The 21,774-nt window shown below is 36.7% G+C and overlaps 1 protein-coding gene across 2 annotated transcripts in view; it reads right to left on the reverse strand.

Annotated features, from left to right (window-relative positions):
• The window catches only part of NCAPG2 (non-SMC condensin II complex subunit G2), a 45,573-nt gene extending 24,384 nt beyond the window's left edge, over positions 1-21,189 (reverse strand). The window contains exons 1-13 of one of the 2 annotated variants that reach the window (XM_061468010.1): positions 21,088-21,189; positions 20,156-20,240; positions 16,205-16,396; positions 15,091-15,205; positions 14,464-14,621; positions 13,483-13,617; positions 10,030-10,124; positions 9,136-9,205; positions 8,388-8,474; positions 6,705-6,800; positions 2,339-2,464; positions 1,276-1,455; positions 62-214 (exon numbers count right to left, since the gene is read on the reverse strand). In XM_061468010.1, the coding sequence (XP_061323994.1) occupies positions 62-214; positions 1,276-1,455; positions 2,339-2,464; positions 6,705-6,800; positions 8,388-8,474; positions 9,136-9,205; positions 10,030-10,124; positions 13,483-13,617; positions 14,464-14,621; positions 15,091-15,205; positions 16,205-16,396; positions 20,156-20,239 (1,491 nt within the window). In that variant the 5' untranslated portion in view covers position 20,240; positions 21,088-21,189. Of the gene's footprint in view, positions 1-61; positions 215-1,275; positions 1,456-2,338; positions 2,465-6,704; positions 6,801-8,387; positions 8,475-9,135; positions 9,206-10,029; positions 10,125-13,482; positions 13,618-14,463; positions 14,622-15,090; positions 15,206-16,204; positions 16,397-20,155; positions 20,251-21,087 lie in introns of both variants that reach the window. The other variant, XM_061468009.1, reaches the window with a different exon arrangement.
• Positions 21,190-21,774: the final 585 nt, after the last annotated feature.

The raw sequence follows: 21,774 nt of genomic DNA on the forward strand, positions 1-21,774 counted from the left end.
TTTTAATAAATGCCTTGATTTTGTCTCCTCCTTGCTACATATCAAGTGTCACTTATCCTACCTTGGCAGCCTTGACAGTCTTAACTTTCAGCAGCATATCAACAAAAGCCACTCGCACTTTCTCTGAATTGTCATGAAGGCTGTGTCTGACTGTTGGCAGGAGCTGTTCCAGTAATGGATGACTTAGTTTGTTGTCCAAAATTATCGGCAGACACTGCAAGGAAAAAAAAAAACCAAACCCAAAATTACGCCAAATAAATAAATAAATGAGTAGATATGAAAAAAAGATGTAATTAAAAATTGTTGAACGGGACCATGATACTTGTAAGGTTAAATTAAATAGGGACAGACACTGTGAATGCATAATTTTCTTGTAATATTCTTCAGTAAAAATTGCTATGGTGATTTCACATTTCCAGTGAACTGTGCTTAGGGAACTCATGGAGCAGCTTTAGAGCCACACTGAGGCCGCAGCCTTGCCTTCTATTCTGAGGGCATGGTGTCAGGTACTTTTTTTGGCAGCAATACCAACTCCTTTAACTCTGCCAATTTCTGACTAAAAGTATGTCTTATTTTTTGGTAAAGTTCTTTTCAAATCAGCATCTTCTGCTTATCCCATATAGACCCCACACACAGCTGTAGTGGAGCAACTGATGATTAACATGAAGATAGCTCCAATTTAAGCCTGAATTGCCACATACACAGAACTTTTAAGTGAAATAATGCTTAGGGAGTTTGTTTTTCTGTCCAAACTAATCTTTATTTACCAGATGACAGACAGATCTAGATAAACTAATCCTAACATACTGAACAATGCACGGGAATTCACAAAGAAACAGTATGTAATTTTATTCATCCAAACCTCAGAAACACAAAGTTAGGGTACAATAGCATAACATATTCATGTATGTCTTGGGATGGGTTAAAACCAGTGACATAGAAACATCCTGGAACCCGCCTGCATATATTTCCAAGTCTAAACATAATTTCTTATAGCTAAAATAACTAAAATATCTGGTCTAAACAATTTATCTAAGACTGAAAATGCAAACTGGTTGACTAAAAACCAAATAGTCACTAATTTAAAAGGACTTGTTCATTCCAAATGTGTGGCTTTCATAAAACATGTGCAAAACTTGCCTTGTATTAGGAACTATACTAAGTAATTTTGCAGAGTAATTTCCTCGACTTAAAGTGGCCTGTATCAGAAATCTGTGCATCAAGTAAAATATAGAAGTGATAACTGTGATTTTAAATTTAGAAGAAAAGATTTACTTTAAAAACAGAGCATCGAACATCCGCAGATGTTGTATCATATGCCAGCTCTCCAATTAGTTTATTCAAGAGATCAGCAAGAATTGTTGGAGGAATCATCTCCCAGTATTTGGATGTTATCTGACTAACTCCGAGTATCCCTGTAGAGCGGACGACTGGATGAGGATCTTCTAAGAGATTCTAAAACAAAAAGAAGAAGAAGAATGTGAGAACAATATTGTGACTCTACTGTTGTTTGACAGTAACCTAACAAATAGCATTCCATTACCTTTTAATGATTATGCATATTCTTTCATACTATGAAAGAAATGTAATATTAATATTCCCTGAAGGCATTTTATTATGAAGCAAACTAGGAAATTTAAATCAGAAGCAAAATTAAGACAAATATTGGCAATTCTTTTCTTTTATTGGACTTTTGAAATACTTTTTTTTTTAATAGCTCACATTTAATCTTGAACCTGTGACCTAATTAAGAATATTTAGACATATATGAGTTTAAACTGGTCACTGTTCCTATGCAACAATATAAAAACCCTGAAAATTCCTGAAGGAATTATCTGATGTTTACCTTTTTAAAGGCCATACTCAGGATTTCCCAAACATTTTCTTAAGGAAAATACTATGCCAACTCTCACCCATCTAGACTGGTCTTTTAGGTTCTTATCTCCATTATACTTCATTTCAGAAGCATTCAGCAATACATTAGTAAATTTCCATTGAATGTATACATATTAATTGTAAAGCCCTCTTCAATCCTATGTTAAGGATAAAGATCCATTACCCATGCATCTAATCTTTCAAAAGCATCTTTCATTCACAGATTAATAAATAACAATCTTAAATATTAGCTTTTCAGCACTGAAAATGGTGCATATTATCTGTTGTGAACATACTACAGAAATTCAAAAATATTATTTTTGTACTTTCTGCATCATAGGCCTGTATTCCCCTATGCATACTACTCAGAAATTCTATAAATACTAATTGCATCAAAAGCTTATTTTTGAGTTAGCTTTGGTGAAAGTCTCATTTTTAACATTTTAGTTTCATTAGAACTTACAAAAAGTTCTTCGAACTGTTTCTGAATTTCAGTGTTCATCTCTTCAGTGTTAAAACTGGGATCATGAACAGGAAAAGCATCAACAAATAAAAATGCTGCATTTGATCGAACTTCTGAGTTTCTGGCCTGTTACAATGAAGGAAAAAAATTTTATCAATAAGCACAGACTGTTAACATCAAAAAGCATATCCTGTCAAATACTGGGCTCCAAACACTTTTATCAAGTTGGTGGTTTTAATTAAACGTATGGAAGAGAGGAATTTTAAAATGTATGGAAGAACTTAAGAGTAACATACGATTTACTTCTTTTTTTTTTTACCTTACATTTTTCCCATTCAGTAAAACCTGAGTTATTGATACAATCAGATTTCAAAGCATATCAATTTCAATGACCATGAAGAGTCACACTCTGAGCCCTTCTCTCTCTGTAATGCTGAGTAAATTAAAAGCAGTTGGGATTTCTCTTGGTGAACTTAAAGATCCTCTTCAGAATACAAGAATCTTGAATTCAAGCAGACTGAATTAATTAAAATGCTGCCTAGAGACAGGTGATTTAATTGAAAAGCTGAAGCCTATTTCTTCAAGAAAACACTATTTAGAAACCAAGTACCAGCAAGCCTGGAGAGTAACTTACACAACATAAACATACTCAGTTCTGCTCTATGCACATAAGTAATAGGACCATATTCTGAGCTCCAGGAAGCACATCAAAAAACTAAGACAAGCCTCATAACCCTCAGACATTTTACCATTTGTAATAGTTCTCAATGTGTTTTCACTGGTTATAGAGATCCAAATGTAAAGAAAAATGAAAAAAAGTGCGTATTTAGACAGTCAGTGAAAAATAATTGGCCTTGTGAGCTCTTAGAGGACAGAAAAAGAGAGCAGGCAATGAAATGAAGAAAAGATGAAATTCAAGGCATCTCAGGGAGAAACCTGTAATCTAACCATCAGGCTATACTGTATGTATCAAAGACAGCAAGCAGTACAATGATAAGAGCCTTTGCTGTCGTCTCTTGACAGGAAAAGGGAAAGAACTTTGGGTTCAAGTTAAAACAAGTGTGTGCATGTATATGAGACGATATATATACACAAACACTGTAATAAAACAAGAAAAGTAAGCTTAATTTTAACAGCAGAACAAAAGACAGTTCAGGGAACCTCCCGACTACTCTAATCCAATTTTCTTTTTCGCTTCTCATAAGAGACATTCAGATCAAAGACAGGGAAAAGAAAAACAAGGATAACCATATAAGACTTAGAACTAAATAAACTAATGGCAAATAAAAACCAAACTACACAAAATAAATGAGCAACAATTACTTCATTTACAATTGATTTTGTATTTTCCTTCTCGATTTATCCTCATATGATGGGTCACATCTCTGGGCAGAAAAAAAAATAAATCCAGATTCTTTGAGCCAATAAAATCAATAGCAATTCCAAATTTAATACTAAGTAGGCAAATAAAGCCCATATATATATATTCTTTAGTTAGGGACTTGTGTTTTACTTATTACTGATAATACATTCTAAAAATGAAAAGATTATAATTCTTAATTCAGTTCTACAATGCTGTTGAAAATCCTTTAACTCTGAGGTTGTCTATGTTGAAGAGATAATGCATAACAAGCTAATATGTCAATTCAGGGTGAAACAGTTCTTCTGCACTAACTTTTCATGTGAAAATTAATTCAAGTATGGTTTTGTGCAATAACCTAGACCTTGTCTACAACAGCCATTCCAGAAAGTTAATTTTCATAAACTTTTTAAATGTATTACGCTGAATTCCATTAAGCTTATTTTAATTCTGAACTGAGTATCCACAGTTTAAATTCCTGCCTTTAATTAATTGGAATTTATCCCAAATATATTTGCACATTCAAGCCCATAGTTAAGTAAATGTCTTCACAGAGATAAGAATTCCAGGACTTTAAATTCATATCCTCTTTTATTCCACACTGACATTTTCATGCAAGCGGAGCCTGCCGCTGTTTAAATTACTAACGTTTCTTTACCTTTACGGTTGTACTATTACGAGGAACTTTCAGAACCTTTTTAAACAACTTTTTCTTTTCATTCAGTTCATTTGCAGAGCTTTCTTTTAAGTTTCTCCGGTCTTAGTTCCTGAAATTCACTTTCAATTATTTAAAACACTGGTTTTCAACAGTAAAAGTTAGTTTAAAAGAAACAAGCAAATTAAAGGAACCACTTCCTTCAACATCCTGAATTCCCAGAGGAGTGGTTCTTGACTTTTTGAGCTTGGTAAGAAATGGCTTAATCACTACTTATCTCACAATAAATATCCATATTTTTATATATATACAGCTTTTTATACTAATAACCAATCACTGCACAACTATCTCTGCTGTGTTTTCATGAGACTTACTTTTCATAATAAAGACATGAAAAAAGAAGAAGTTACATAAGGGCTTATATTATAAAAAAATTAATGCCTTATAAAATGTGTAGATGAAAGCCACAAAGGAAGCTTCGTGATCTAAGTATTTGCAAAACAAGCAATTTAGGAAAAGAAAGAGAACTATGCATTACAAATATGCATTCTCAGTTTAAAGATTTCAGGGTTGAAATCAAGTAGTTTCAACACAAACACTTCAGGTTCTAAGAATACATACAAAGTATTCCAGAAGTGTTTTTTCTTTGGCAGGAAGGAGGAGGAAAGAAGTCCCTTTGTGAGCTGCCTTTCTGTTTTGTAACCAGTGTTCTAGAACAAGATTTGTTCTTCACTATATTAAATTAGGGATCTATACACTGACTAAAATAGGAGCATCAAACTGGTTATCTAAAATTCAACTGACATTTCAAACTTTGGAGCAGAATCCATAACAATGAGGACAATTATAAGCTTCCCTTCCTAGTGCTGCATCTTAAACTGTTGTTTTTTCTGAATCACAGCAGCAGTTATAAAATATATAAAATGCCTAATACTTCACCGGTACTGTACAAAAAAATTAACTATACAAAAGTCACACAGCAAGACAGTGGCCTATCCAAAAATAAATTGCTGAATTTTTATGTTTAGTCACACATCTCTTTTCACCAATCACAAATATAGTAGTGAATCATTTTGAATTCAGAATCTTAACTTGCATTGAATCATTACATGATTCATGTAATTGCTGCATTTGATTTTTACAATCCTCCATTTACCATTCTGAAATCTATGTTCACAGCAGACTATTTTGCTGTATTAAAACAAATTTTCCATGATATGCTTGTTAATGTCTAAGCTTAAAGTGCTTAACTACATACGTAAAAGCTGTCAAGAAAAATAAACAAAGAACAAAAACAAACCCAAACCCAAATAACAACAACAAAAAGGGAGAAAAAAAGCAATGGGATCCAACCCTTAATGTAAGGCCAGGCATGATACTGGTCTAGTGATGAGCTGTTGTCCACCTTCCCACTTCCACCGTAGGATTCTACTGAAACCAAAGAGTTCTAAACTCCTTCCTGTAACTCATAAAATCCATTTCTAACAACTTTTGAAGTTGTTTTTTAATACTTTCAACTCTGAGAACTTAAAATACTTCTCTTATGGTTAGGGAAGATGCTATAGGATCAATCGGTAAATTTTTGCCAGCAATTAATTTGGCTGTAACAAATGGAATGTGTATGCTCATACTGAAGGAATTTCATAACCTCAGATGAAATACAGGGTGTTCATGAAGAAGGAAGCTTGGTTCATCTTAATCATACAGTGTAACTGAGTATGTAAATAGTAGTAGGTACCCTTTTGTCTGTACAAGCAATCCACAAGAAGACATACACACAATTTAAAGGTCCTAGAAGTCAGAAATTTCATTCTGAATGCTTAATTAAAAACACATCCATAGCATGAACATCTGTGCATACAATTAAACTAGAATAAAAGGTTTTCTAAAATAATGTTCTAATAAATTAATTGAGCTGTATTTTAAGGCTGGTGATTAATCGTAATGTGAGACTAAATCATCCTCTGAACATTTCTGGCTTTGATCAATAAAGCACTGATCACTTGATAAAGGTCTTGGAAAAAAAGAATACAGATTGCATAAAATTCATTGAGAAGATGAGAATACCAAACTCTGTGTTAGTCCCACTGTCTACTACAATCCTGTAAAGCACTCTGTGTACCTGTAAAGAAAACTGGATTAAAGTAGTAAATTACATTAACAAATTATTGTGCAAACTATGCCTCATTACAATTTGAAAAGTTAATCTACTACAGCTGAGATGCTATACATACTGATATTTCTTTTCCATACTCATTTTAAGAGTAATTACTAAAACCAGAACATGTGGAAGGCACACAAAATCTAGTAGATGGAGAAAGACAGCCATATTTTCTGAAAAGGATAATTACCTTCAGTGCTCTCCAAAGGATAGGTTGATACAATCTGTAGAGCATTTCTTCAACTCCTTGACGAACTTTACTTTGTTTATGAAAATAACTCAGCACCTGAGAAAAACAAACCAACCAATCCCCCCCAAAAAAACAATTTTAACAGTACTTTCTACATTCAAGAAGAGGGCAGTTGTCTGTCAGCCTTTACATAAGTTTTCCATACCACGGAAAATTATAAAACTAGACATATTAATTAACCCTATATTAAAAAGTCTCCAAAATCATAAAAAAGAAACAGATCCAATAAATATCACATTTTATAACTTTGTAAATTCAATAAATCTATATAAAGATCTACAATCAGAAATCCAATCATGGCTAGAGAGTCAGTTTCTCAAGAACCACTCTTTTTGTTACAGTAAAAAAACTGGTTTTAAAGTAGCTGGCAGAAATACTTTGAAACCACGTAGTTATCAAATAAAGATAACTAAGCTGTTTCTCTGTTAAGAACAAAGGAATATTATATTTGGTAACTGTAGTTATCCAAATACAAATCTGTAAATGCAATACATGCTTTTCATCAATACATACAAAATGTATTAGCACACCTTGTGACTCAGAACTGTGTTAACTAAAGCCCCTTTAATTTTGAAATCTGAATTACGCAGACAATAAACAAATAAACAAAAATAAAAAAAAAGAAAATGACCAGAGCAGAATATGAGAAAGGACATCATGTAACTTGATAGGAAGTAATTCCCCCACCCAAAACACTGGTCAGTTTGAAAAGAAGCTGACCCTCTAGTAGTCAATACTTCAAGTATTCACAGCTACAACTAGACAGGGAAGCCTGTGAATGACTTTTTTCCTTGTGATGGAATATGGAAAAGTCAATTTGCCATGTAAAGAAAAGCTTTGAGTAGAGTCACCAAAACCTATTTCTGGCACTCTGAAAAATCCCCTCATATTTTTACTTATGAGCACCAAAGACAAATCTGGTGCAAAATTATAAGCAGGCTCCTCCTAAAATTTGTTCTAATATTATTTCTCAGAAAATGCTATTTTTTAAGCAAGTATCTGTGATAGGCTGGCCCTAGTCACCACTTAAGCAACACACAGCTACTCATGCAACTCCCTGCTCGATGGGGTATGGAGAGGATTGGAAGAGAAAAGCAAGAGAACTCATAGGTTGAGATAAAGACTGTTTAATAAGTGAAGGCAGGAGGACAATACCACCCCATGCTGCCCTTGCCCAAAAGAAGTGATGAAAATGTAATTAATCACTCACCACCTCCCACAGCTACACCAGTGCCCAACCTGTCTCAAAACAATGGCTACCTCCACAAAATACACTTCCCCTTTGTTTTTATTGCTGAGCACGATGTTATCTAGCATGTAATATCCCTTTGGTCAGTTTGGTCAGCTGTTTGGCTCATCCCCAGCCTACTCTCCAAGGGAACAGTAGCGAAGAGAAAGCTTGACACCATGCACGCACTGCTCAGCAACAGCTAAAACACTGGTGTTACCAACAGTGTTTTGGTCAACAAATCCAAACCACAGCACCGTATAGCCTTTTATGAAGGAAAGTAATTCCATTCCAGCCAGACCTAGTACAGTATGTCCATATGAAACGGAAATTTTTTATAGTCACTGATATGGTTCTGATGCTACTAGTTCATGTCATGCTTTACAGTAACTTACCTCTCTGACTTTAGAATGAACAGGAGAACTTTTGGGAAGATGAATTCCATGATGCATAAAATCCTGAATGCAATTATGTTCAAGTATCTACAGTAAAAATACACATGCTACTGTTAACACAATAAAACAGTAAGTACTGTAGGCTGTGCAACAAGTTTTATTTTCCTCTAAAACAAACAACTGAAAATAGTCTCATAGTCTATAACAGATTATTTCTTATTTGGCCCCTGATTGGCTCAAATATTTCCGCATTATGGGCCTCTGTCTCTGTAAACTGATTTTCAAAATTCCAGAATATACAATTAATCCAATTCTCAGAACCAAGTCTGGTATTCAAAAGCACCTCCACATAATAAATAAGAATTATTTGGTATCTGAAATTTAGCTGTAGCATTGTTATGATGCTGTAACTATGCTTTAGATCATCTCTACGGAAATCCACACAAACCAGGTAAATTTTAGCTATCAAATATATAGACTTGCACATAACTGAATAAAAGCTTCAATGACTCAGATAACTAGCGTGTTAATGAAAAACACAGCACTGCACCAGCTACTAAGAAGGAGAAAAACAAACTTTACAGCTGAGCCCAGGACAACGTGACATGCTGTTATTCCCCAGCAATGCTGAAGGGGCCCTTTCCTAAGGGAAATAATTTCTTAAGGCCTCCTCAGGAACTGCTTTGAGGTTGAAGTCATGTATCTTCTCCACCTTGCTATCTAAATGAAATTTCAAGCCTCATATTACCTCTACAAATTCTCCTGACACCTTCTTCCAAGCCCTGAAGTAAACTTCTGAAATGTATTCCATCAAGAATCTGTATGAACATATGGGAAACACATTCAAGCAAGCATCCTAACCATATCTATGTACAATTCATAATAGTAACAACATGAAGTTTTTGATAAGTAACAATATTATTCTTAATTCTGTGCATTATCATTATTTTTTACAAGATGAAATCACCGTGAAAGTCTACACTGATTAATACGGACAAAGTTAACAGTTAAGTAATAAACCCGAGCCTTATTAAAAAAACAAACAAAATATCTCTTATGGTGGAAAAGTCAAAACATTAGCATAGATTTTACCATGTATCTCACAATTTATGCCTTCAATTCTTTATAAAAACGTACAAGCATGCATTATTGTAACTGAAAGCATAAAACCCCCTCTGATTTTAATACAAGGAATTTATTCCACAGTATTTTACTGAATAATTACAGGAAAAGAACCCAAACCCTACATGTTTTCATCCATCAGTCAAGTCCTCAGGCCATGATCCTACAAGGCACTTCTTACTAGAATGTCTCTATACAAAATCTTAACAAAATAGCTTGCTTACAGAAGGTGAAATGGACCTGCAATTCTCACAGAAACACTGCAAATAATGCAGCACAGTTTATATAAAGTCTTTTGCTAAATAAGCATTTTACTGCACCTGTAATTGTACACAGAGGCATGTGCAGAGCAACTATTAAATGAAGTTGCTAAAATAATGCAGTAGTTATGCTCAGCAGATTTGAAGGTCTCTGGATTCTTATATATTTTATCAATATACTAGCTATTTTAAAGCATGAGACAAATAAGACTTCAGCCAAGCTTTTAACAATCACTAAGAACTCTAACTGTGATGCATACCTTGGAAAGAATTGCAATTGGTTTTTAACAGTTCCATGTATCATTTTAATGAAGTTTACATTCCAGCTGAACAAAAAGCTCAAGAACCTTCTTCCCTGTTGGGATAGGAAAAAAGGAAAAACAAGAGAAGTCAAACCATAGACGAATACCCAATTTAAAAGCCACCTCAAAAATCAGTAAATACAGAGCTTAAAGATCAAAAGAAGTGACACCTTTAATTTTAAAAGGCATACGTGAAATTGTTGCGGGGATAAAAATTATTTTTAAACAGAATGCAAGCATTACTGTTATTTAGACTGTAGAGAAAACACAAACCAAATGAACATGTGGATTACACATCTGCCTGCAATTTTTTCAATGTCCATTCTGTTTTGGTGTGACTTCAAATAGTATTCCTTAATGATAAGGGACTCTGCAATATAGAACCCTCATCAAAGCCACATCATCAGAGCTCTGTCAAATGCAGTACCATTGCAGGATGAAACTGTAATGACAGTGTGCCAACTCTGCCAGCACTGGATACAGAAACATACTTGAACAAAGCCACAGAGAACAGCTGGGCCACTGAGGAAAATAAATGTTCTGATTTGCAAGGATAATTCCTTTCTTACTGCTTCATGAAAGGTAATATTTGAACCTCCTGGAGATGCTTTAATTCATGAAAAGAGAAAAAAAAAACACCATTTTTTTTTTTTTCTGAATTAGTTTTCTTCCATTTTAGCGAGTCAGAAATGGTGATAATAAAACTGATAAGCAACAGAATTTTTGAAAGAAAAGGTACTGGAAAGATGTGGATGGAGGAAATAAGCTGTTGCTCTTCTGGAATCAGGAAGATCTGCCCATGGAATTAGAGCCTTACACAGTAAATGTATAGACAGCCTTTCTGGCTGATCTCACACATGAAGTAAAGGGCATCCAGCTTCTGAGACTTTGAAAAGATTGATCATACGTTAGTGTGAGCCAGTTATAAGGGTCCTATATACCTGTCAGCTTCCTAGGCAAAAAGAAATCAGGAAAATTAACAAGGAAGTGCAATAATAAAGAGCACACTGGCAGAAGCTCAAAAGGTGTACTGAACAATTAGCAGAGGTTCAAAGGCACTTCCATCAAGAGGTGGACCAACAGTTAATGTTCAGACCTATGACAAAATAGAGAAAAAACAAAGCTGAGAATGCCAGACACACTTTGAGCTGGAATACCATGGGGTAGAGGGAAGAAAGCATATAGGGAGAAACTATCCTTTGGTGGAACTGATAGCTTCAAAGCCTTCAGGTCAGGAAGTAATTCAGATCATAAGGAACTGAAGGCTAAATACGTCAAAATCCTTGTCTGCAGGTCTGACAGAATCCTTTCTGTTGTCAATGAGAGCTTCTTCTACCAAGAAAGAAAAAAGAATGAGAAAAAGTCACTTGTCTCCAACTTTGGTGGTATAATACATATATGGGAGTCCCAGTGGTACAGTATTTCATCAACATCCCTGACAAACCCAAAGGTCAAGGAGTCGTGACTGACAGCTCCTGCCTCAACAACACAAGGATGAGGACAAACTCTAACTCGCCTCATCTTCTACAATCCCAGCAGCAAGACAGATGAAGAAAACTTACAAATAGCTTTCAATCAATTCTTTTATGCCTTAGATTTCAACAGATTGACCCTGATCCTGAAATGATACTAACCGCCCCCAATTTCGTGTGCTGCTTGTGATCAATGGATCTGAAACGATTACTGTTATCAACATGATCAGGGTCACGAAAGATAAATTGGTGATAGGTGAATAAGACTGCGAACTTGTCATCTTAGGGGTTAATACATTAACAAGAGCATTGGGCATCTGGTACTGCTTTGCTTGTGGGCATGGTACATGTGACTGTTGTCTGAACACACAGAAGGTTAGCAAGGAGGAAGACAGTATAACAGGTCTGCCTCTAAAACACAATAATACATGCTTTGCAGGGCCCTCCAGCTGTTTGACTGGAAGTCTTACCTGAACAAAAATGTTTTCATAAATCACAGATACAAATTCAGAGGATCACTCCCCTAATGCAGCCTGAAAATAAGCCTCTGAGAAATATTACTGTGTGTTGAACAGCACAGTCTATGAAAGCAGAAAAATTGAACTCATCATCTTGCAATGAGGTGTAAATGTGCAATTCTATATCAGTTTAACCTGATCTAGAACCAGAATACCACTTTCCTGACCTTCCCCTTCCCTTCATCCTTGCATATGATGAACCAGTCCAGAGAGTTCATTTGGCTGAAAAATAAACTTTCTAGGGAAAAAAAAAAACCTGATCAGCTACCTCATCCAGTCAACCCATGACACATGCTTGAGCATTCATACTGTGGAAAGGGCTATAAGAATGCCAGCCACAGGATCATTTCACCCTGGAGTTATATCCACTTAAGCTGCTATGGAGTTACGCTCTATGTGTACTCTAAAACAAATTAGGTATATTTTTCTCAGGAACTGTAAACAAGCCTGCAGGCACTAAAGGAACTATTAGCCCGCATATATGGGAGTTGCCTTTGTGTATCCCAATCTTAGTCAAAAAAACTCATCTTAAAATATGTGTAAGTAAAAAAACCCGAAAGAAACAAAACCTAAAATTCCCAAAAACATACACAAAGAGCAAACACACACCAAGCAAACAAAAAAAATCCACACAAACTTAGCGTCAGGTATCCAAAACCTGGTCTATCAAACATTTTACCTAATGCATTTGCTGTCACCAGTTTTACAATGCTATATCCCCATACTGCCACAATCATGCAACGATCTCAGAGCTCATTTTATGACAGAAGTTCATTTATTCCATGAAGGGAATATATATATTTTAAGCAGGCAAGGAGGAGTTAGAACTTCAGAGCAATATCTTGTCAAAAGGTTGTCTCGTCATCTTACCAGAAAAAAAGCTTTGAAACTACTACCTTGGTGCACAGGCACAATCTAGAGACTACAATACAGCAGTTCTTCACCGAGAGAAGCATAGGTAGCCAAATAAAACAGTTCTCATTTTGCTGTAAAGTTCGGTTCTTCTTATACTACTTTTAATAACAGACTTACGGCAATGCAATCTTCCAAACTGAATCATTTAGAAGGGAAATTATTTTGCTACAGTTATCCATCTCCAATAACAGAAAAACTGCTTAAGAGAATTATACTAGGGAATGGTTTTAAGTATTAAGGGACATGCACTGGAAGCAAAGCACTTGGTTCTTATTACCTCAGGATACATGAACTTCGGTGATGACACAGGCATATACTTTTATGCTTTAGTTTGGAATAGGAATAGAGTTTTCCAAATGAAACGGAATATCAACCACTTACAGCTCTGAGTCAGAGCTGATCGGTCTTGTATTGCTACCCACCCCACTGTAAAAAAAGGCTTAATGCAAAACCATTAAAAGTAACCAAAGCCCACTCACTTAAAATCACAATAAAAGTTTGCTTACCTCTTCTTTCTTAATGTATTTTACACTCATAAAACACTGAAGCAGTAAGTCCTTGACTTCATTAATCTCCTCTGAATCATAATCAAAACTAAGTAATATCTGATGCAGATTCCATACACGAACTATATCTGCACCCTGGCGGGAGAAAAGAAAACCCACAATATAGTGAAGTAGATATAGCTTCAATGTGAAAAAGCATTTAGTGGATTTGAAATAATGAATTTGAAAAGCATTGCTACTGACAGAAAATTTTTAAATTATAAAATTATGATCACCACTAAACTTTACCCACATCATTGAGAAAAATTACAAAAAGATGTACTTTTTTAATATGCAGAAATATTAACTTTTGATAACTAAATACATGCTCAAGCACAGAAAGAAAGCAGCTATTTCATGCAAAAGAGATGAAAGCTCTTGAAACTTCATACAATGAAAGCAGCTAACAGGGAAAAATAAATAAGTAAAGAAGATATTTATTGGGTTAGTGCAAAAGATGTATCCCACAATACTGCAAGTAACTCACACATTTAAAAGAAGAATTTCAGTCCATCAATAGAGAAATAAGAAATTATTTGTAGACAGATACGGAGTAACAGAAAATGAAGCTTCGCACAGAAGAAGTCTCTATGAATAAATGAATGTAATATATAAAACCCGATTAAAGAGTTAACTCCTACTGAAACCTTGGTCACTGGATTTTAAAAAACAAAACAACAAACAAACAAACCGTAAAAAAACCATCCCAGTTCACTTGCAAAATCAATGCCAGAAATTTTTAAAGTTTGTTCTACAAAAGACAACTTACACAAGAAATGCAAAAAAAGACACTTCACAACCAATACGTACCCTAAATTTCATTAACTGAGAAGCACTAGGACATGGAAAATAAGGTAACTTGAAATAAAAGGTATTTTTGCAGTGATAGTATTTCTTGGAATATAGAGTAATTATCTAGAAGTCAATACAGCTTCACCATACCGTAGCAGCTGTATTCAGGCTTTTTCTTAGCAGAATGATAAATAGGGTCTTCCCTATGTCCTCCTTTCCTTCCAGGCCTTTCTCCCACCACATTTCACATACATGTTGAATAGCACCCTGTAGTTTTTTTTCAGGTTCAGGTAACACAAGAAGAATACCTACAACAATGAAATAAGTGTTTACTATGATGAACCAAGTTATTCCTGTAAAACACTAGTCTGTTATATACCTCACAGCGTCAACCAGTTCTTGCCACATTCACATATCTTAACAGCTTATTCTAGCAGCTTTGCTAACTCAAAAGTTTTGGCCAAGTTTTTGGATGAGTAACAATGGAAACTGAAGTTTTGCCTTAAAAATAACATTAGACACAGGATTAGGAAAGCTATCTGTCACTGGGTTAACAGTTTGGAGAAAGAAAAAAAATTAAGTTCCAACTTCTAGATTGAGTAACTGATTTTGAATTAAATGCTCCCTTAATTTTGTTTCATAAGTAAAAGCTTTCATCAGTACCAACTTTTCCCCTGTAAATTGTGTTCCATATGTCTGCCAAGTCAAACAAAAAGCCTAGTACACTCATTTGCTCAAATAGTATAATGCCGTATTCTATAATAGATAGGTACGCACCCTTTAATATAAAAACACACTCTGCAAGAGCTTTGTAGTTTGCAGTTTCATCCACTGCACGTATGGAAGCAGAAACTACAGCTGTCACTCCTTGGATTACAGCTACAGTTTGTTTCTGAAAGAAAGAAATGTTGAGGAAACAATTCTGCAGTTTATTTTAAACTCCTAAGGTAACTACAAGAAATAAACCTTAGCAACAGAGCAAAGCTGAATTATTATTATGCTTCAATTTTGAAGAAAGTATACCAGCGCACAAAACCTATCAATAAGAAGAGGCAAAATCAAAGATTTTTAAAGCACATCAGTTTCAGAAATGTTGAAAAGTGCTTTCAACTCCAGCTAGTAGATAACCCGATGACTGTATCCACTCCTGCATTAAAAACTTTATCTGCAACAAAACCACTCAAACACACATCCATTTCAGAGCTAAAAAAAACCCCTAATTAGCACAGTCTTTGCAACTCAGGTTGCAATTCAGGTAAGTTATTCTACAGGCCTCTGTACATACAATTAATTTTCTACAAGCCTCTAGGTCTCCTGAATTATTTCCCCACTGCTTTTTTTCCTTCTAAATTATATAACCTTTTCCCCCAGCATTCTCCAGACTATGGGCATTACAGTGCAGAAGGGAATATATGAGGGTCTGTGTCAGAAATTCTGTCTAAGCTAAATTTGTGGGAGGGGTCTTCAAATCTAATTTCACAATCTTCGTTCAATAAAAAGACAAAATAAAAAAGGCTGTGAATTTCTTATAGTATATGCCAGACACTTAAGGAACAGCTGAAATACCAACATTTATTTCTGGAAATAAGATACAAAAAGGCCACTCAACCCTAGTGAAAAAAAAAAAAAAAAAAATAATCAATCTATATCCCATCTTTCCTAATTCAAATTAACAGCAGCAGAACTAATATTTTATGGTACAGATCAATCATAAGTTCAGCTAAACCCAGGCATGACAGTTAACATCTTTACAGAATGAGGCAGAGTGGTGATGTTTGGAACTCACCTCATTTAATAACCCTTGCATGTTCTCAGATGCTACAGAAATATTACATTTTATTTCCCAGAAAACATGTAATACTTATCTATTTTTAGTTTACAAGATTTTTACCGTTTCTGGAACTATCTCAACTTCCATGTTATCATTATTTTCATCATCTTCGATCCTCTGCCATGTTTCCACAGGGCTCTCCATCAAACACTCTGTCAATAGCTTCATCAGTCTCTCCCATAGTACTTCTTTTTGCTTTCTCGGCAATTCTTCAAGTAGTTCATTCAAGTCAAAATGATCAAATGTTTTTTTCTATGAGTGATCAGAAGATATCACACAATTTCACATCAGTGAAGTGATTTATATTTCATCTTCATGCTGACTGACAGCAACTGAACATGAGCCAGCACTGGCCCCAGGTGTCCAAGAAAGCCACGGCATCCTGGCTTGTATCAGAAATAGTGCGGCCAGCAGGACTAGGTAAGTAATTCCCCTGCACTTGGCACTGGTAGGCCACACCTCAAATACTGCATTCAGTTCTGGGCCCTCACTGCAAGAGAGATACTGAAGTGCTGAGGTGTGTCCAAAGGGCAATGAAGCTGGTGAAGTGTCTAGAGCACGAGTCTGATGAGGAACAGCTGAGGGGCTTGGGGTTGTTTAGCCTGGAGAAAAGGAGGCAAAGGGGGGAACTTACTGCTCTCTACAATTAACTGGAAGGATGGAGCCAGGTGGCTGCTCTCTTCTCCCAAGTAACAAGCAATAGGACAAGAGGTAACAGCCTCAAGCTGCACCAGGGGAGGTTTAGACTGGATATTAGAAACAATTTCTTCACAGAGAGGGTGATCAGGCATTGAAACAGGCTGCCCAAGGAAGTGGTGGAATCACTGTCTTTGGAAGTGTTCAAAAAACATGCAGATGAGGCCCTCAGTGACATGGTTTAATGGTGGTCTTGGCAGTCCTGGGGTGAAGGTTGGACTTGATGGTCTTAAAGGTCCTTTCCAACCTACTTGATTTTATGATCACATTTCCTAAAATTAACACTTTCTTACATCAAGGATTAATTTCCATTCCTCTGCAATTAGAGATAAATACCTTCTAGAATTTTTATTACTTTAAAAAATAGCATTAAAAAAAATTCTGTTGCTCAGCTCTTTATCACGTAACAAGAGTGCTTCTTTTAAGACTGTAGTCCTTAGCAACACTAAAAGCAACCCTTGATAGCAACACTACTGAACATAAATCATGTCTTCATAACATGAACTCCTGTTTCTCATGTGTTCTGAATATTTCGTTCCCAAGGGAGACAATTCCATACCCTTAACTAAGAAGCTCAAACTGCACAGAACTTAAGTACTTTGCTATAAGTACTTAGCTATCTTAAATATAGCTTGATGATGGCTGCTGGAAGAAAACACTTATGCAAGGACTAGAAATGCTAGTAGAGCCATAAGAACAGCACTAGGGATTTTGAGGTACAACAGTGCTCTGTACACTGCACTATTTTGAAGTCCCCCCATCAAACCATTTACCCCAGACTTCCCTCTTACGCTTTACTGAATGGGAAGCAACTATTAGTCTCTGTAAGAGACTTGACTAAGAAACTGATCTGAACTATTTCCTCAGAAGAAGCTTGCTAGAAGAATTTACCTCAGACACAAAAAGCTTGTTAGCATCAAAGAAGGGCAGGCAACCTGCTAGGAAAGGGAATAGGCAGAGGAAAGAACAAACACAGCCAAAAGGAAGTACAGGTAATTTCCGAGATGTAATTTGCAATACTGAAGTGAAGGTTTACCAGATCAAAATCATTTTGGAGGAAAGAGGAAGAATGTCCATGTTCTTGAAATAGAAATAGCTTTAGTTTGCAGATACATTAAAAAAAACAGAAATCAAAAAGAAAAAAACTAAAGTTCAAGGAAAAAAGAAAACCAGAAAATAATGAAAGAAGCAGCACTAAGCATTAGAAGGATCTCAAAAGGGTATGAGAAGATCCTGTTACATATTTAGAACAGAATTTCTACCCTATACAGCTGGAAATAAATACAATAAACCAGAGTCCACAGAGGGAGTGCTGCAGCCCTCTACTTCAAACAAACCCAAAAGACAGCATATTAAGATTCTACTGTTTTGAACAAAAGGAATGAATTCATAACATGACTAGAGCTTTCTGATCTTTCTTTGGGACAATAGGAGACAGAATTATTTCAAAGCCTATGAGGAAAATTGAATGATAGTCATAAACATGATTCCTATTTTCCTGTCTAAGAAATAATGTATTTTCTTGAATTGGAACAGGTTTAACGGAAAAAGTTAAGAACACCTGATAAAGACTTCAGTGAACAACGCCACAATGCAGTAATATTTTTAAAAGATTACAAAGAAAAATAAGTTAAAAGACCAAGGCAAACTTTGGAAAATTGGCAAACCCCAGGAGTTTTACAAGATGTGAATGAAACAAAATATTGAGAGGAGGGAAAGAGGAAAATTGAAGGGGAAGGGTAGGGTGTAGAATGAGAGACACTGAAAGAAGCAGTGATGTTAAGAGCAGAACTGTAAAAACAAATTAAAAGGCAAATTATGAGGCTAGAGCTAAAAATAGTTAGAAGAAACAGCATAAATACAATATGAAACCTAAGGAAAGCAGTGAGTCTCTAATCACACTTTCCTCTTCTTTCTACATTTATATATCAAAATATCATTTATTACAATCAAAAAGTAATCTGAAGGTTTAGGTTCCCTTATGCTATCAAGACATGAAGACAGTTTTAATCAATATACTCATTATAGCTGGCAACTCGGAGTTTCCAGCAATATTGGCAATAGCTGAAAACTGCTGCAAGACAACTCCTGTGAGTTGGTGATGAAAAAAATCGATTTGTAATCCAAGTAGACCAAGATATGTTAAAATAGATTAGTGGATGAAAATGGCAGAACCAACACGACCAAATTAATCTCAAAGGAAACAAAGTATTATATGTTATCTTAAACAGAACAGTTTATTATTAAAGTGTTTAGATTTGGGGGAAAAAAAAAAACAAGAAGCAGACTTCAAGCAAAAGCAATCTCATACTACAGTTGCCACCTATAGCTACATGTGGGAGTGCAAATGAAATAAATAGAAAATTTCTTGGAAAAAGAGATTCAATGACATTTGGGAGACAAACATTTCTAAGCTTATTACAGCAAATACGATCCCTATCACAGAAATCATATATTTAACATATTTGCTACATCAGTAAATTAGTTCATTCCTTTGTGGACATCAAGGTCAACTGATCCACTTACTTTATCCTGTAGTATGAGGATAACACTGATTGGAAACCTTAAGAAACTCATCTGACAATAGCATATATTACGGCTAGAAAAAGATGTACATAAGAAACTGTGCTTATCTTAATACCAGAGAGACTGAAGTGTGGTAGAAAATGCACATTATTATTTCATATTACTATGCAATATCATTTACACAATATGAGAAGGAACTTTTAATTAGGACATTTCAGTGGCTTTGTTTTGTTGTTCCTCCAGCTTCCCTCTACACTCATTTAGAGAGCAACCTGTTCCATGTCTACAACATTCAGAGACAAAAAAGCACAATTAAACACACACTAAATAAGAGGGCAGCCTAAACTATCAAATGAATCAACAAATATTAGTGAAACATGCCTCTACTATGTTTGAATATTACCTCATACTTATTACGCAGCAGTAAATTCTTTCATAGGTTGAAATTAAAAAAAAACAAAACCCACGAACACTTCATCAACATCAACTTAATACATTTTTTTAGTATTACCACAGTATTAATCATTATAAAAAAAGAAAAAAGTAAACTGCATGTGCAACAACCAGATCTTTAAAAAATAATTGGTTTATAAACAGCAGAATTTCATACTCTACAACTTTTTCAGCTATGTCCCTCAAGTGCCACTTGTACTTATTTTCTACAGCAATTATTCTAGCACATCTGCAGGTATCAGAAAAATAATCTCTAACCCTACGTCACAAAATTTCTGCGCTAATAACAGACTTAAGATATTATTAAGTCACACACATATATCATGGCTTACTTACAGGATGCTGAGTATAACGCAAGAAGTCTTCAATTGAATCCTTAGATACAATTTCTAAAAATGCTTCACGCTTCATTGTGGTCATGCTTTTCCTTGCTTCATAAACAAAACAAAACGTTAAGAGAAAAAGCTGTTTCTCAAAATAAGATCGTGTTTGGCCTCAGTGAAGCATGTATGAACTTACATTCTTCATCTACATGGTCATAAATAGAAGAGGTTTATCCCCTCCAAAATACTTTATAGTTATCTGAATGATCATTTAGATTCATAATACTAGGCTGCAGTACTTGCATGCTTTCTCTGTAGTTTTGTTGGGTTATTTTTACTAAACAAGTCTTAAAACAGAAGTGCTTTATGGCTACTTTGATTTTTAAGAAGTGTATGATCCAGCACACCCCCTATTTTAGTAGCCATCATTCCCTACGACAGCATTTACTTTTATGAAAAGTAAATCCCTGGCAGCGTTCAAGGGCAGGTTGGACGGGGCTTTGTACAACCTACTCCAGTGGAAGATGTCCCTGACCATGGCAGGGCGGCTGGAACTAAATTAGCTTTAAGGTCCTTTACAACCCAAACCATTCTGCGACTCTACTTCTGGGTAGCAGGATATTCTCTCCTTTTCTTTCTTGTCAGGTAAAAACTATGGGAAAATTGCAAAGACACTTCCTGACACAGAGAGCTTAATTTGCGCACCTAAGAATGCCTTTCATCTGAGGTGATTCCTGACGTGCTTTTCCCACCCCTACCAGCTGGACACTGCGTTATGCAGCCCTTACAGCGTATGAAGCCCTGACAGAGGGGCGGGTGCCCGCCCGGGGCACGATCCGGGTTAGCCAGGGGCTGTCCGCTCGCCGGGCCGTCCCCATGTCCACAGCCCAGCCCCACAGGCCGCCCCACGCGCGCCCGCGGAGCAAGTGGTAAGAGAGACGCGACGCTTACCTAGCGCTCCCTCAGACCGAAGTCCTCATGGACCAATGGGTTACGGCTACCAGCACCGCGGAGCTGCCTGCGCAGGAGGGAAACAAAACCGGCCGGGCATGCAGACAGAAAGCCAGCTCCTCTCAGCAACACTGCCCAACGCAAGACCCTTCCGTGCCAATGCCCCGCCGCCGGAAGCGGCCCCACCGCGGTACCGCTGGCGATAGGCGCCGCGCTCACACTGAGGTGAGACCGTAGTCGCGCTCCGCGGCTCGCTCGCGCGCGCGCTGCCGGCACTTTCGAATTATCCCGCGGCGGCCGTTGAGCGCGGGGAGGGCGGGCGCGCGCGCGCGAGCAGCGGAGCTCACGTCTCGCGAGAGCTCGGCTTCTGCCCCCTGCCGGCGCCCGGCGCCATCGGGGCTGTGGCTGAAGCGGGGGGGGGCTTGTGGCCGCGTGCTGTGCCCGGTGCGGGCGGCAGCCGGGGATTTAGCAGTGCAGCCCCGGTGCGGGATCGCGTTCAAAACACGCCTTATAGCGTTTGCGCGGAGGGGAGAGCGGTTTTCAGTCAGGTGCCGCTGGGGTGACTTTCGGCTCCCCGCCGCTGTTCTCATCCCCCGACCACCTTTGGTGGAGCAGGGGGCTGAAGGACGGGCTGTTGCCCCGGGATGGCGGGAGGAGCGGAGGAGCTGCGATGGGGGAGAT

The sequence above is a fragment of the Pezoporus flaviventris genome, unplaced genomic scaffold, assembly GCF_033815535.1.
Source record: "Pezoporus flaviventris isolate CSIRO_AGI_PZ_B2104156 unplaced genomic scaffold, CSIRO_AGI_Pfla_v1 ptg000047l, whole genome shotgun sequence".
Lineage (NCBI taxonomy): Eukaryota > Metazoa > Chordata > Aves > Psittaciformes > Psittacidae > Pezoporus > Pezoporus flaviventris.